Genomic DNA, 15,855 nt, shown 5'->3' on the forward strand with positions numbered 1-15,855 from the left:
GAACATATTTGACACTTTGCATGTGTCGTCTGAGTAAGGTTGTGTTAGAAATAACAATACGTTTATGGCTTTACCTGGGAGTTTCTCAGGAGATTCTTTGAAAAACTAGGAAATTATTTGGTATTTTATGACTCTGATCTGTCGACAATAAGCAGAATTGACATATAGTGAGATTTTATAGAGCAGGAGTGTTTAATTTCTTCATAAGTTTAAGCAATTCAGCGTTCAACTCAACTGTCATACATCAAAAATGTAAATTAAATCAATATTTACTAATATGACCAATCAGAGCAATAATATCTGGTAGCGAAGCAACCAAATTAAGGGTTTGTTTTCTTTAAAAAATAAAATAAAATACTATGAACAAGTGCCATTTCCCTTGGACATTGTCTTCGTCATTTACAGCTGCATTCAGGAAATTATGAGGAAACTTTCCAGGAAATTGCAGGTAAAATACAGAAACCCTGCAGAGTGAAGTGTTACCTGAGTGTCATGTTGGCTCGGTCCAAAAATAACACGAGTGTATGGAGAGTTTGAGCCTTGCAGCTGAATTCATAGACATGAGCAGACTGACGGGCTGAGAGAGAGAAGAAAACCACATAATCTCAGCTAAATTAATGAAAGCACAGAGAGTCGGTGGCTTGCTTCCTCCAAATGGCTCCCGCTCACAGACAGGAAATGAAGCCAGAGCGAAGCCGCGGCTTGGCCACTGTTTACCCGGCAGCAGTGGGAGCCGTGTTCTTGGATCGGTTTCAACTTTTTGCCCAAAATGGTTGTTATTAGGACGGAGCTCTGGGCAGACTTATCCAGGATCAGCCCTGTCCAGCTGCCAGAGAGTCAGATCAAGCCGGCAGCAGTTCATCTGATAGAGTCGCTGCCTCAAACAGATGGACCGGAGGATGTATGGACGGATAAAGGGGCTGCGGGGTGAAGGGAGGGAGTTATGGTACATTGCATGCATTGCATTATGGGTAATGTAAACAGCACATGCATGTAGGGAGATTCATGTCGACTGTATGAATGTCTGCATAAACGTACAGTTCGTATTCATGCATGGATGGACGGGATTAAACCTGTAATCTAGTCGTGTATCAATTAGTTTTATGGATTACCCAATCAACTGCTCGATCAATAAGATGCCATAATATGCAGGATGGAGCTTAAAGGGGACAGCGAGCGTGGTGTCTGTCTTCAGATTGTCCAACCATCTGTCCAAACATGTTCACGTCACAAAGAGAAGCAGGAAATCCTCAGTGTGGTCGGGCTGGAAATGAGAAAACGAGGAGCTGAAGCCGCATCAGTCGATTCTTCTGTCCGTGGAAACAAACTGTATAAAAAACAAAAACAATGCTGACATGTTAAAGTCATGAAAGAGCTGTTGATCAGTCTGTGGATCGTTTCCATGTGGTGAATCTAAGAGCAGCAGCGCTAGCTACAACAGCCTTTACCTTCAGGTTACCAGTCCAAGTGGTCAGTGGTCCAGTCCCAGAGTCTAGACCTTAGGGACGCTCCGATTGGTCTATGATCAAGGAAGGGAAACAAGGATAGGATAGAAAACTTTATTGATCCCCAAGGGGAAACTGCTTTGCCACCCAATAAAAACACATACATCCACTTAACAAACAGTTCCATACCATTGCACAAAAACAGCTGTATCGACATGATTGGATACTTCATACGACATAGTACTCAAAACAAGAACCTGCTCCAACTGGTTCAGTCCATTGACATTAACGTTAACTACGATTCCCTTATTGATGCTTTCCACTTAGTTCCTCCACGTACAGTAGCATGCGAAACCAAGACGTCAGTGTGCTCGCGAGAGGCAGTCGGGGAGTCCAGGAGGTGATCATGGCCGACAGGAAACAGAAACATCTAAAGTGTGGCTTCATTTCACTTCAATGGCGCCAACAGAACAACATGTGATCTCTTAATGAAGGGTGGAAACACCAGCAGTGTTTTTCCCAGGTGGATTTTGTGCACTCAAAACAACTCCAAGATGGCGTTGGATGTTGCCGACCGACCATGGTCACACTGTGCAAGTAAAATCATTGGTTGCCCATTGATATGAATGAACATCAAAATCAAACAGAGATGCTGCCAATGAAAACCTGCAGGAAATCCACAGGAATCGATCAATAAATGGATCGGATTTGATTGATGAGCCGAACGTATGATAGTATCAATGAAATCCTACCAACTCCTATCCCTACTAGCGGTGAATACTCTTTGTACTTGTCCTCAACCTTGTTCAAAGAGCTGGTGATCAACAAGATGGCTCTGTGGAAATAAGTTTGGTACAGATTAGTATTGGTTATTGATTGGCCGATGGTTGCACAGGACATCGGAGTAAAGTTTTACCTTCTCTATTCTTTTGTACTGTCTCTTTAGCGTCGTTTTTACCAACAAACTCTCGACCTACGTAGGTTTAACATGTGACATTGATGCACAGATCGATGTTTGGTAAAGTCGGGATAACTTTACTTCCTCCAGTCTTCCTGTAGCTCCGTCGACATCCCAGTTTTCTTGTTGAGCTGTGGCAGCTTGTGGAGTTCAGTCCTTCAGTTCGTTTGTTATGAGACAAACAGCGATGGCACCAGACAACAACGCACAGGCACTGGCTGGAGAATTGAACAGGAATTTTAATCAGTTTTTTTCTTTTTGTCTCTTCTGCCAAAATGTCCAACAGATCGCCAAAACTGTGCGACCGGTAAACAGTGCTACAGTACTCTGTGGGTCCATGTGACATTTGTTTACCGGCTCCTGTTTGATTGCAGCTGAGCACAGGGAAACTGAAATATACACACCAAAAAAAAAGTCAACTTTTCCACTCTGTGTTGCAGAAAAGCAACGATTAAGGATAATAACAGCAGAGTAGGGTGATGCATTCATGTCACTCTGAGGGTTATGTAATTCTGAGCTCTCAGCTGGGGAGAGAAAAAATATTCAGATATACCCTGTGTTGTTAGATTCAAGTAGGAAATGTGGGTTATATTTTTACTCAGTATGTCACGACTCCCATTTGGCAAAACAAAGGCTGTAAACGTGTAGGCGACTGTTGAGTTTCCTCCGGTCCTCGTGGGTTTTCATAAAAGCAGATCAAAACCCCAGAGGAGTCAAACGACTGGATGTAAACACAGTCGTAAGGAGATTTTATCAGGAGTTCAAGAAAGAAAAAAACAACAACAAAAAAAACATTTACAACATTTATAACCTCAGAGTTTCCCCACTCCGGGTCACTGCGTGTGTAAAAGTTGAGTGTTTTCAGCTGGAGTTCGAGGGGTTGCTGTATTTCAACCCCTCTCTTTCCCCTTCTCTCTCCTCCCTCCTCCCCCCCTCTGCCACGGAGCGTCAGCTTGATTTCTCCGAGCCCGTAGAGGATTTGGTTTGTGGTATTGTGGTCGACGCGCACAATAAAGATGAGTGACAGCTCACAGCGGCAAGTCAAGTAGCACATCAGTGTCAGTGGTGCTGCTGTGAGTGACTGACATCTCCAGGTTTTCTACTGAACGCGTTGTTCGCACAAAGGACGCAGCTTCTTCTGTCACTTGACAAAAAACGCATGAATGACTTGAAACCAAATTAAAGACGTAGATCATCTTCACTCAGAGGGATTTTAGATCTCTCTCTGTCTCTCTGCTGGTTGAGTTTCTTTTCTATAAACGAGTCCTTTTGTTTGATTTGCTCAAGTATGTGAAATCTTTCCACCACTGATTCAGTCGATATTGGTCACCAGCTCTGTGGTTATTTATAATCTGTGGCTCGGAGCCTGGAGCTCCAAAAAAGCTCCTCACAAAAAAAAAAAAAAAAAAGCTGCCACAATAGTCGACTCTGCTGGTTCTGGATAATTTCCTCAGCTAACTCACGTTTTCTGCTGCAAAGAGGAAACGTTGGGAAACTTGTCCTCTAGACCAGCTGCCTGGTTAACAGCTGTTTTTCTTTTTCTTTTTTTCCCCCTTTTTTTTTAGAGAGGGAGAGAAGGCGACTGAAAATGGAGTCGTTTCTATTCTGGGGTCTTTTCTGTGACATTCACAAAAGCCGATCTCGCTAACATAGTGTAGCTGCAGGGTGAAAAACATCGAGGAGCTGATTTCACATCCACTGTCACATGATTTACTACAAGGAATCCAGGAATTACTAGAACCGGTTCTTCTGTTCTCGCATATGTGATATTTAACCAAAACACCATGTACTTGAATGTTTATTTCATCCCCAGTGCATAGATGTTTATATTTAGTCAACCCCACTGGGATTAAACCATGAAAGCAAAGTGTTGTCTTGTAATAGTGGAGTATTTTTATTCAAACGGGCTGATTCCGGATCAGATTCCTGTGTGATTTCGCTCCGTGCGTCGAGCAGCTCCTTCCCTCGCATCCTGCACCGCAAAGGGTTAAACACAAAAACCTGATCTTTTCCTGCTTGTTGTACATCCAGCATGATGTGAACCCGCTGCCCTCGGCGCAGCATTTCTGGCTCAATACTGACACCTGGTGGTGAAACACCGTCACTGCAGCGACTCATGGTGATGGTGGTGGAGGAGGAGGGAGGGGGGCGATATCACAGAGATGCTGCTTGTTTGTTGAGACGAAGGGTCACCGTGGAGATGTAATTAAGAAAAGAGAGAGAGACTGGAGGAGGTAAAAAAAAGAAAACATGTTTACTTTCCCTCCTTCAATCAGTGGTTTGAATTAAATGTGAACATATTGTCTATAGGGTAATCCTCTTTACGGTCAACTCATCTGACGAGCCTCACTCTTGGCTCAAAGCAGCAGAGAGAGAGAGAGAGAGTGTGTGTGTGTGTGTGTGTGTGTGTGTGTGTGTGTGTGTGAGAGTGTGTGTGCTGCACATGTGACTGATAGAGGCCTCTGGATGGAAAGTGGTTGAGCACCACTCCAGCTCTCCGGGAGCGCCAACCTGTGTGGGATTTTCAAACAGTCAAACCGATGACATCACCTGCTTTAGATCAGATCCTGCACACACACACACACACACACACACACACACACACACACACACACACACACACACACACACCAAAGCCCTGATGTGTCAGCGATGAGCTTAGAATAAACATAAGACCAGAAACACATGGATATTTGATAATAAATGCAAATAAACTACACGTGGTGATATGTTAAATTGATATTTTAATGTAAATATGAACTTAAAAACATCATGAATCATCAAAGCTCTTTATGTTTGTTCATTTATTAGTGTGATAGTGGCTCCTTAAAATGACACCAGCCTCCTTTATATGTTATTATGCTCTATCACTGCAGTAAAAGACACCTGAGCAATAAATTAAACATTATTCTTACTATTATTGTTGTTAATTTGGTAGCAATGCTGCATTTTGATGCATGAAACTGAGTTTATACCTTTCATGTTAAAATGTCAGTTGTCGTTATCACAGTGAAAACTTAAATATTATACATGTCAAATATTTTAGTATTCTCATGTAAAAGTGGTTACAACTGTAGGTGCATTATTCTTTATTTCCATAAAAACTGGTTAATTGTGGTTTGAATAGTTCCTGTTGGTTAAGTTCAGTAACTAGTAGATTTGAAGGTGTTGGGACATGAGACAATAATAACGACCTGACACCAGGACGGTCGCTGCTGTACAAGTCCATTAAACGTAGAAAAAATGAGTTTAATGAAAGGTTTTCCAGAAGCCGCTGGTCTTTGAGGCCCTGGTAGATTAGAGCAGGCGTCGGCTCTGTCATGTGAGCGTTGCTCAGTGGAGGCAGATGGGCTCTAATCTGCAGATAAAACTAAAATTAGACGATGGTGATTGGTCGGCTAAACGAGCAATTAAAGCCGGTCCTGCTGAGTCTGTGTTTTATTACATGTGGACGGACGGATCGCTGGAAACAGAACCATAACAGTAACAGAGTAAATTTACTTGAGTACTGTACTTAAGTACATATCCAGAGGATTTGTACTTTACTTGAGTATTAGATTTCTTTGGTACTTATTACTCTTACTTGAATACATTTCCAAGACAAATATTTTTACTTTTACTCGAGTTAATTTCTAGGAAGGCTGAAATCCTATTGGACACAAGCTGTTTGTCAAAGAAGGAAACCATAACCCCTAAAAGCAGCACATCAGGTGGTTTCAAAGAATTAATTCTCAGAAACAAGAGTTAAAAGGTCCTTACATTCATTTAGAAAAAATTATAGTAATTCATTGATGTGAAAAATAAGAAATTTACTCTTACTCTTACTTAAAGTACATGTAAAAGCATGTACTTTTGGATACTTAAGTACCTTCAAAAGCAAGTACTCTTTTACTCTTACTGTAACATGTCGACTGAGCTACTTTTACTTGGAACGGAGTAAATTTTGACCAGTAGTATTTGTACTCTTACTCAAGTACTGGGGTTGAGTACTCTGTCCATCTCTGACCATAATTAACCCGCTGTCTCTCTCTCCTCTTACGTGGTTTTATTGATCTGGCTGCTACATATTGGTATTATTAACAAAGCAGACTGTGACTGTGGTTTGTTTCAATACGTTTTTAATGATCTTTATCGATCCTTTCTCTCCTCCCTCTCTCCTCTCCTCAGGTGGACAGTCGGTGCCTCAGGACCAGTCACCGTCCTCCACCTGTCCTCCAGGACCCCCCGGGCCCCCGGCGGCCTCCAACGGCGGCAACGACGTCATGGTGAACTTCGACCCCGACCCGGCGGACCTGGCGCTGTCCAGCGTGCCGGGCCAGGAGGCCTTCGACCCGCGGCGGCACCGCTTCTCCGACGAGGAGCTGAAGCCTCAGCCCATGATCAAGAAGGCCCGAAAGATGCTGGTCCCCAACGAGCAGAAGGTAAAACATCTCCCACAATTCATAGCTCTTATTAACTGAAAGACGGGCGTCTGACTGTGTTTCACATGCTGATGGCTCACAGGGGAAATGACTAGATAAAGATTTTAGTGCCACTTCAAAGTAAAAGCTAATATTAGAAACATTTATTTAAAAAAAAGTACTTTGTTTAATGGTGAAAAGGCACTAAAATCATTGTCTTAATAACATCTCAAAGCAGCAAAGATATTTCTACTATTACTTCAAGATATATATATGTTACGGTAAATAATGATCTGCTATTAAAGCTAGGAGATTTCAATTTAAAATCAACTTAACATCAGTGCTTTAAGGCATATTCCCTCTAAAAAACATTAATTATTGAGCTTCCACTGCAGAGTTTTTTTCCCATAATTTTAAGTTACAGACTCTTTTCGCAGGAAATTTCTGTAGGAAGCAGGTTTAAATATTTAAACGTTATAAAAGCACCGGTACATTTTGCTCCTTGTCGTAGGAAAATAATGTTTTTTGAGACTCAGACAGAAGCAGAGTCAAGCTTCACAAGAAAACAAATATTCACTTTAATGTTTTCTAAAGATAAACAGGCAAAACCTTGCACTTCATCGAGTCAAAGCTCTTTGTAATGAGGGGAAAAAAAAACCAAAGGAGCTTGATGTTTGCTGGTTTCAGTGCTTGTTGTTGAGCCCAACAATCCTGTTCACTGGGCTCTGATCAATGACTGCTGCTTTCATAGTTCAGCAGAAAGCAGCTGCAGCTCCGGAGGCATTTGTTATTTACGGAGAGAGACGGACCTTTAGTGTTCAGCACTGGAGCTGCTTTTTTTATAAATCATCCGTACACAGGTTTGGATAAACGATCTCTGACCGAAGCTGGGATTACTCAGCAGCTCCTCAAACGTGAGGTTCTCCATTTAGATTCTGCTCCTGCAGGTCACAACATCATTTTCACGCACATTTTATAAAATAAAATCTGTTTACACTGGTTTAAAACCCTCCACCGTCAGATCTCTACATGGTTTAATCTCTATTTTGCAGCCAAATAGTCCAAAAGTTGAACACAACATCGCTGTCGTTTTCCAATCCCATGTTCTCCCGAGACCGGCATCAGCCAACACGTTTCGTTTCATGCCCCGAAAAACAACGCTGCGGAGAGTTTTGAGAGGCTGCAGGGGTTTGAACTGCAGAGTATTTATTCATTCAGCTGAGCAGCTCAGCAGGGATCCACTGTACAGCTGCATTAAGACCAGGAGCCTCTTCATAAAGACGCATTAATACAGTTTTTCACATCTTTACTGTTCCAGCTCTAGATGAAAACTATTAAATTTACCTGCGGTTATCTGACGTCCAGGTCTTTTGTACATGTAAAGCTCTGATCACTGTGTGTTTACATCTCTAAGTGTCTGAGTTTGAGTGTTTCATTGCCTCTTAATGCAACTAAAAGCTTTAATGTGCCTCACACAATTAAACAGAAGGAGGTGTTCAGATATAAGGAAGTAACGCGTGGGGGGAGTCCATTATTTCTTTTAGGATGAGAAAATCTTGAAGTGTATTAATGTTAAAGGCAGTACGCAACTCCCCTTGGTTGCCAACTAATGGACGACGCTCCTATAGCTCCTCTCTAGACTTCAGGACCACTTTACAATCTTGTGCTGTGCCAAGTGGAATTTAAGATGCGTAAGAACATGGAAGTCTTCCACATTCCCATTCGGCTGCGTCACCAGAAACAACCTCTGAAGTCTAAAATTAAAACTCTGAAACCCGGAAACACGCCAAGCTCTGAATCCAAGATGGCCGCCCTAGGCATCAATAGTGAAAAAGCGTTGAACATCACCCAGTTTATCGGCTACTTAGTCATGTTTATGTATCATTAGTTTGCGTTTTAACTTCTTTAACACACAAACTATCACTTGGTGCGTTGTTATCATCTGGTATTAGCTAACAATGCTAACGGCAGTAATAGCTAACAAACAAAATGGCTGACCTATTTTCTGACCTATTCAGATTCAACTAAAAATTCAGACTTCCGATGTAATTTGCAACTCAGTGACCTGTCAGCCAATCAGAAATCAGTATTTGTCTTGCTTATTGTATTGTATTGTATATTGCATAGTGTTTTCTTGCAGAAATGTGTCATGTCATGTATTTTCATGTTGTGTGGTGGTGATTATTGAGCTGTCGCTGCTTCTCCTCCTCCTCTCCTACCATCCTGTCTCTCTCATCACATAACTCATCCCACTCTCTCCTTTTGTTTTTGTCTCTCTCTCTCTCGCTCCTCTCCCCACCTCCTTCTTCCCCACACACCCCAACATACCACACCGCCGTCGCCCCGTTGACAGGATGAAAAGTACTGGAGCCGGCGCGTCAAGAACAACGAGGCGGCGAAGCGCTCGCGGGACGCCCGGCGGCTGAAGGAGAACCAGATCTCGGTGCGAGCCGCCTTCCTGGAGCGGGAGAACGGCGCCCTTCGCCAGGAGGTGGCCGACATGAGGAAAGAGCTCGGCCGCTGCAGGAACATCATCAACAAGTACGAAAGCAGGCACGGAGACTTGTGAGGCGGAAGAAGACGAAGAAGACGAAGACGACGGAGACGAAGAAAGAGGCGGAAAAGGAGGAAGGGAGGGGTGGGGGAGGGGAAAGAGGAGATGAGAAAAGGGTACAAGGCAACCCAACAACAGCAGCACTTTAGTTGAAGTGGCGAGGGGGGAAGGCTGGCGTAGATCTGCAATAAGCGCCATGCGACACCGGGCGCAAACACGACGTAAGAGCGTGTTTTTTTTTGTTTTGTTTTTTTGTTTTTCTAAGCAGCGCGTCCACTGTGCTTCAGGAAGTCACGACAGGAAAGCACAGCGACGCCATTTTTCTCCCCCCTCCCCTCCCCTCCCCCCCTCCCAGTTTGACTCTTTGTACTTTGCTGCTTCGCTGAATCCACACAACGTACTGTATCATCACCACCTTGTGTCACCTCGGCAGCTTATAAATATACGTCACCCTCGGTGCTGTGTGCTTTTACGCCCGGTGTCGCACGGCGTTTTTTTTGCAGGTAGTGCGTCCTAGTGCTGCTCCGGCCAGTTCAAACAGGGTGTTGAATTCACATTATGCCAGTGAAATCTCACTTTTTAAGCTCAAGGCATGGACACAAGCCAGGAGAGGTCAGATGTGTAATTTTTTCTATAAATAGGACAAAAAAAATAAAACATGTATATTTTTGAACTGGGCAGGAAGGCAAGACTAGTCCAGCAAAGAGGAGGAGGAGGAGGAAGAGGAGGAGGAGGGGGGAAGAGGAGCAGGGTTTTCGTCCATAACGCAAAGAGATTTTGACATAGGATTATTGTATATTTTTCTATTAGCAGAGATAGTCAGGAGGAGGATTTTGGAGATAATCTTTTGTATATTTTATATATGGGGCGGGGAGGGGCTGTTAGCTGGACAGTCACGGGGCCACACGGAGCGCTTTTCCTCCCAGCTGTTTATCGCTAAAAAAAACAACAAATAATCTATTTTCGATTTCACGGAGCAGGTTAGGCGGAGGCGGAGGCGAAACAGAGAATGTATCACGGTTGAATCAGGTATTTCACACGGTGTATGAGACGAGGCGAGGTATCTTAGTAACGATTGTTTTCGGTGTGGGAGGGAAGAGGGGGCGGGGGCGGGGGGGGGGGCAGTCGTTGGAGGAAGACGGTGAAACACAAATTGTATAGTTTTAAAAGAAATTGTTTGTGTTTTTTTTTGTTTTTCTTTGTGGGCTCGTTCAAAAACACTTACTTGATTTGTTCTCTTCTCTTTCCGTGTCTGATTCTGATTTTTTTTTTTTTTTTTAATAATAATCGCAGGGCTTTTATTTTTGAAGATGAAGGAGAAAAAGAGAGAGAAAAAAACGGGAAGTAATTAGCCATCAGAGCAGCTGGATGTGAGCAGATGTTTGAGAATAAATAAGGTGGAGAATTTCGCTGGCAGGTTTTGCGTTCAGTTGGGTGAACTTGCACTGCTCACACACTGTACACACACTCTCAGACACACACACGGTTGTTGTTGTTGTTAATAATAACACGGCATGGTTGCAAATCTTTCTCTCTCTGTTTACTCCTCGATCTGTCCAGGAAGTGCAAAAATGAAATGCTAACTGGTTTAGGGTTGATTTGCCCAGATTTGAACAGTGACTGAAACCTTCAGCATGCAGACACACAACAAAACAAAACAAACAAACACACACATATTACACACACACATGCACAGTCCTCACCCAGGTTTTAACCCTTATTGTTGTTGTTGATGTTGTTATGGACTTCTTTGGTGCTGATCTGATCCGATCCTTCACCTGACGCACACAAACACATACAAACCCATGATCACACACACATACACACATACACACACACATAATAAAACACTTCCACCATCTCAAACACAGTACTGAACTGCCTATACCCTTTCTTTGTCTTTTATTCCTTCCTTTTAGTTTATTTTTCTTTCTTTTGTTGCATATTGTATTGATAAATCGTATATAGATTTACACACAAACACTTGTCTATACCTCTCCTTCAAACTTTACCCAATGAGAAACGAGAAATGCACCCTACTGCTACTGTACCATACAACTGTACTATTGAATATTAAACTATTCTCTCACTAGATATATATGTGTATATGATATATGCTTGAATTATGTGATTATAGTTGTAATATACATAATTGAATATATTACAGAAAAACCCATTGGAATCATTTTGTCAGTTTTTTCTCAGGTGTTTTTGTCTGAGGTATTAAATACACGTATTAAAAAAAAACACGCAAAAAATGTCTTTGATCCAATCACAGAATTTGTGGATTGATTGATTTATTTGTTTAATTTTTTTTGATGGAGGGAGGGAGGGGGGAGGGTGGGGGTTATATTTTATTCTTTCTGTTGGCAAACCTTTCCAGAGCCGTTGGGTTTTTATCGTTATGGTTTTTCCTTTACAAAAACTTTCTCCTCAGACCAACTGTCCGACTGTTCGCTAAGCTCCACCCTCCCTAGTTACCTGTTGCTATGCTTGCCAAGCTGTGGGTTCTAGAACTCTGTGGTCACTACGGTAACAATAGCAGACCCTAACAACCGCTCAAAATTCAGAGCCATCTCTTTAGCATGACGGTGTCGCTAGCAGATTTCATTGAGTTTAAGTTAGATAATTAAAATTGTCAGCTAAAGCTAGCTGACTAACATTGCTGTGTATGAAATGTGATAACCCCCAAAAGTTTATAGGCCTACCTACCATATGAAAATCTCTCTTAAAATCACATTGACATGCTGATATGCTAGCTAAAAATGCAGCCTTGGTGTAATATAGCCTAGTGGAATTTAACAAACACCATTTCCCACAAACCCACAGATGTTCACATGCTTAATGTTTCTCAGTGAATTGAGGATTTGGATTAGCTCAGACAGAGAAAAGTTAATGTTCTACATTAGTAGATTGCACTCACAATGGAAAACCAGGTTAACACTGCTTTTAAATATGCATTTAACGGCAGCTTTTATGATATAGCCTAAATCTAATGCTGTGTAATGATCCTGAAAAGACTGAGGCAAATGGCAACTGTGGCTTTACATTTAATCAGCGTGATTTAGCTAATTAAGCTAACATCATCAAGGGAAAACACCGTCTGCAGCTGACGCTATAATGTTTCCGCTAACTTACCAGGATCCCCAGACAAAATGTTTAAAGATAATTATCCCGCATATTTAACTAAAGAAAAATATACAATAATAATTTATTTTTCCTTTCGTACAAAATCCACCAAAAGCTCGATAGACCGCCCATAGCCCGCTACTCAGTGACGGTCGCTAAGCTGTGATTAGGGGGAGGGGTTTAGTGAATGGTTAATTTTGACCTGTTGTGTCTGTTTACCGGATCTAGCTAACAGATGAAAAAAGTTTAAAGTCGTGGTTACCTGCTGCACAGCGTTGGCTCCTGTTGTTTAATTTCCTCGCTCGTTTTGAATGCAACTCGTTTTCCTTGAGGCGAAGCTGTGATTCAGTTCTTGCGTAAATCCCCTTTTGTTTCCCCAAAAACAACTTGATTTCCCGCGAGCCTGTTAGCTGTTGCCACCGGCGTCCACAGAGACTTACTGTACCTGAGCCCCAGGTGTATTATGGGAGCTGTAGTTCTATCCTTGATATATAGTACATATATATTTTTCTTCTTTCTTGTCTTTTCTTTTTTGGGGAATATGTTTAAACCCTGATACACAGAAAGAACACAGACTTTTGAATTTAAATCCGTGGAAGAAAAGTCTCAGAGCTTCTCACGCTTCTATCTGTTGTTGGAAGAAAGAAGCCGTGTGTTTCTCCTTTTTTTTCTTTTTGATATCTGGGATTTTGGGATTTCTTCACAGACGTTTCAGAAACTTTTTGACAGTGCTATTTTTCTATGTAACTGTGTTGTTGAGCGTGTTTTTTTTTCCTGGCGGCCATTTGGGGGCCCCCACTCTTCACATGGTGGCAGTGACAGTTTGCTGCTGTACGATTTAAAAAAAACAAAAAAAAAAAACGGCATTGCGGGTAATAATGACAACAACAATAATAACAACAACGATAACAATAATGTACACAGCATTGTTTTTCCTTCAACTTTTGTGGATTCTCAGATAACTTCTCCTCGTTGTGACTGACTGTTATGAACTACAAATCCCATGAGCGCTATACACTCACCCCAACTCTTCACCAGTATTGTGTGCTGTCCACAGGGATGATGGCATATGTGGTCTGGCTTTTATTTCCCTCCAAACATCAATAAAGGCTTATCCTTACTCACCGACAGAGTTCTCCTGGTGTCTTGCTGTGTGATCTGAAGGTGTGTTCACGTGTCATTACCTGCAAGTCCCATAATGTCCTACCTAACCTACAGCCTATTACAACCAGCCAAGGACATTACAGCATTGAATATTATTGACTTTTGACCCTTTGGATATGAAGTGTCCACTGTTTATTTGATCCTTACAGACATTTGTGTCAAATTGTGTGAAATTCAGTGCATGGATTTTAGAGTTAAGGCAAAAAAAACAAAACAAAACATGTTTTATAAGGTCACAGCAACCTTGCACCTTAGATCACTAAATTTTAATCAGTTCATCTTTGAGTCCAAATGAATGTTTGTTAAAAAAAAATAAAAAAATTGAGAGATTCTTTTCCAGGATATTAATGGATCGCAATCTAATGTACAAAATAGTATTGATCTATTATGATCTATTAAATTTCCTGTTCATGCTCAAATAATGTGCAAGTAAACATTGAGTGTATTGTTGTGTTAATCCAGTCTGATTGGTCTGGGTAAGAAGCTGTTGATCAACTCTACAAGGAAATAAAGTTTGAGCCGTTGAAATAGTCAAATATTGTCGGCTCATTATGACACTGTTGTGACAGTTATAGAGGATATCTGTGTGTGTGTGTGTGTGTGTGTAATCAGATCTCAGATACATTATCCATGTGTCTTGGGTTCATTTTCACCTGTACCTTGTGATCAGAGGCCTCAGTTTCTTCATGTCAACATTGAACTGATGTGACTCTGAAGTGCCGCCTGATTCCTCAGCACCGCAGCTTCACTGTTATAAAAACTATTATTAACACATCAGTGAGCCGCACTGTGGCACTGCTGACATGTTCCGTCATTATCACAAACACACACACACACACACTGCAGTGTTTTTTCCATCAGTCCCACATAAACCATCCTGGCACTCCAAACATTCACAGTGTGTTAATCCACCGCTTAAAATAGTTTTCAACAAAGAATCTAGTTACCAGCTGTCAACATCGTCTATAGTTTTTTGTGTGTTTTATTAATAAGAGAGTCATATACTATAGAAGAATCTCTGCTGAATATAAATATCAAAACAGACACTACATGATTGAAATTTGGATAGTAGCTACTGAAAAACTGATACATTTTTGCTCTTTTCATTCGTTGACGATAAGAAAAGCTGACAATAAGCTGTTATTTGCAGCTTGTTTGTTCGATTCCAGGCGACTCCCTGCTGCCAAAAACTGGATTTCTAGCTCCCAGACGGCTGGTGGAAGGCGCAAAGTCCAATCTCTCAGACTCTACTGGACCTTGACCTCCACTGTGTCCCCGACCCCGGGGCTTTGAAATGTAACACTTGTACTCAGTCGTTGAGCAAAGTTGTGAACATAACCTACTGTTCTTCTTGTGAGAGTTTAAAGTTCATTATTTAAGACTAAGATATATTTGTCTTGATTCCCACACTGAATATTTTACAGTTTGAGTTTGTTATGTGAGATTTAGCTGCAGAAGAGAGGGTAATAGTCTGTGTGATGTTATAAATCTGCCTCTCTCTGATACCGAACAGCGAACTGAGCATCTTGTGCAGCTGCAGCAGACCGTTGGGAGGCAGTCGGACCCTTCAGACTGCTGCTCTGTTCACACACTCTGAGTGTGTGTGTGTGTGTGTGTGTGTGTGTGTGTGTGTGTGAGCTCATCATTTCCATGTGCACGTATTGTTTATACATGGGTGTTTTTAACTGAATACATGTGTCTGCATGGATGCATGTCCTAATGTGTGTGTTTCCATGACTACTGGCATGAATTGCAAGTCCCCTACAGATTAGACAGCGAAACCCCTCAACCTCCGTTATGTAACACACACCAGCCTGGTATGTGTGTGTGTGTGTGTGTATGTGTGTGTGTGGGGGAGTGGATCGTCTTACCACCTGTATGTGGTGGGTTGTTTCAGCTGTTCGCCGATGTTTGCGTCACCAGCTCCCCCTCGTCACACGGCCGACCATCTGCCCAAGCTGTTGCTGGTTCTCCGAGCCAAAGCGTGCCACGTCGGCCCACTCGGTGCCGAGCTGTGCCGAGCTGTGCCAGGTGGTGCCAGGCCTCGTAACCCTGCTGCTGCTGCTGCTGCTGCATGTATTTACAGTTCGCCCAGAGGGAGTCCCTACAGAACAGGGATCTGAAATTCCTGCTCCCAACGCGCAGCCACGTTTCTGAGCTGCTGATGTGACGTGATAAACACTGAGGAACTGGACACACAGGTTC

The 15,855-nt window shown here is 42.3% G+C and overlaps 1 protein-coding gene across 2 annotated transcripts in view; it reads left to right on the forward strand.

Moving 5' to 3' along the window:
- dbpa (D site albumin promoter binding protein a) overlaps positions 1-13,614 on the forward strand; it is a 36,975-nt gene extending 23,361 nt beyond the window's left edge. The window contains exons 4-6 of one of the 2 annotated variants that reach the window (XR_015037039.1): positions 6,571-6,824; positions 9,157-9,586; positions 9,623-13,614. Coding sequence is in view for 1 of the 2 variants with exons in the window: in XM_085790827.1 (XP_085646953.1) it covers positions 6,571-6,824; positions 9,157-9,372 (470 nt within the window). In the remaining variant the exon portion in view is untranslated. Of the gene's footprint in view, positions 1-6,570; positions 6,825-9,156 lie in introns of both variants that reach the window. The other variant, XM_085790827.1, reaches the window with a different exon arrangement.
- The last annotated feature ends 2,241 nt before the right edge of the window (positions 13,615-15,855 follow it).

Source organism: Trachurus japonicus, chromosome 11 (assembly GCF_045865225.1).
Source record: "Trachurus japonicus isolate A0001 chromosome 11, Traja_1.0".
In the NCBI taxonomy this organism is placed as follows: domain Eukaryota; kingdom Metazoa; phylum Chordata; class Actinopteri; order Carangiformes; family Carangidae; genus Trachurus; species Trachurus japonicus.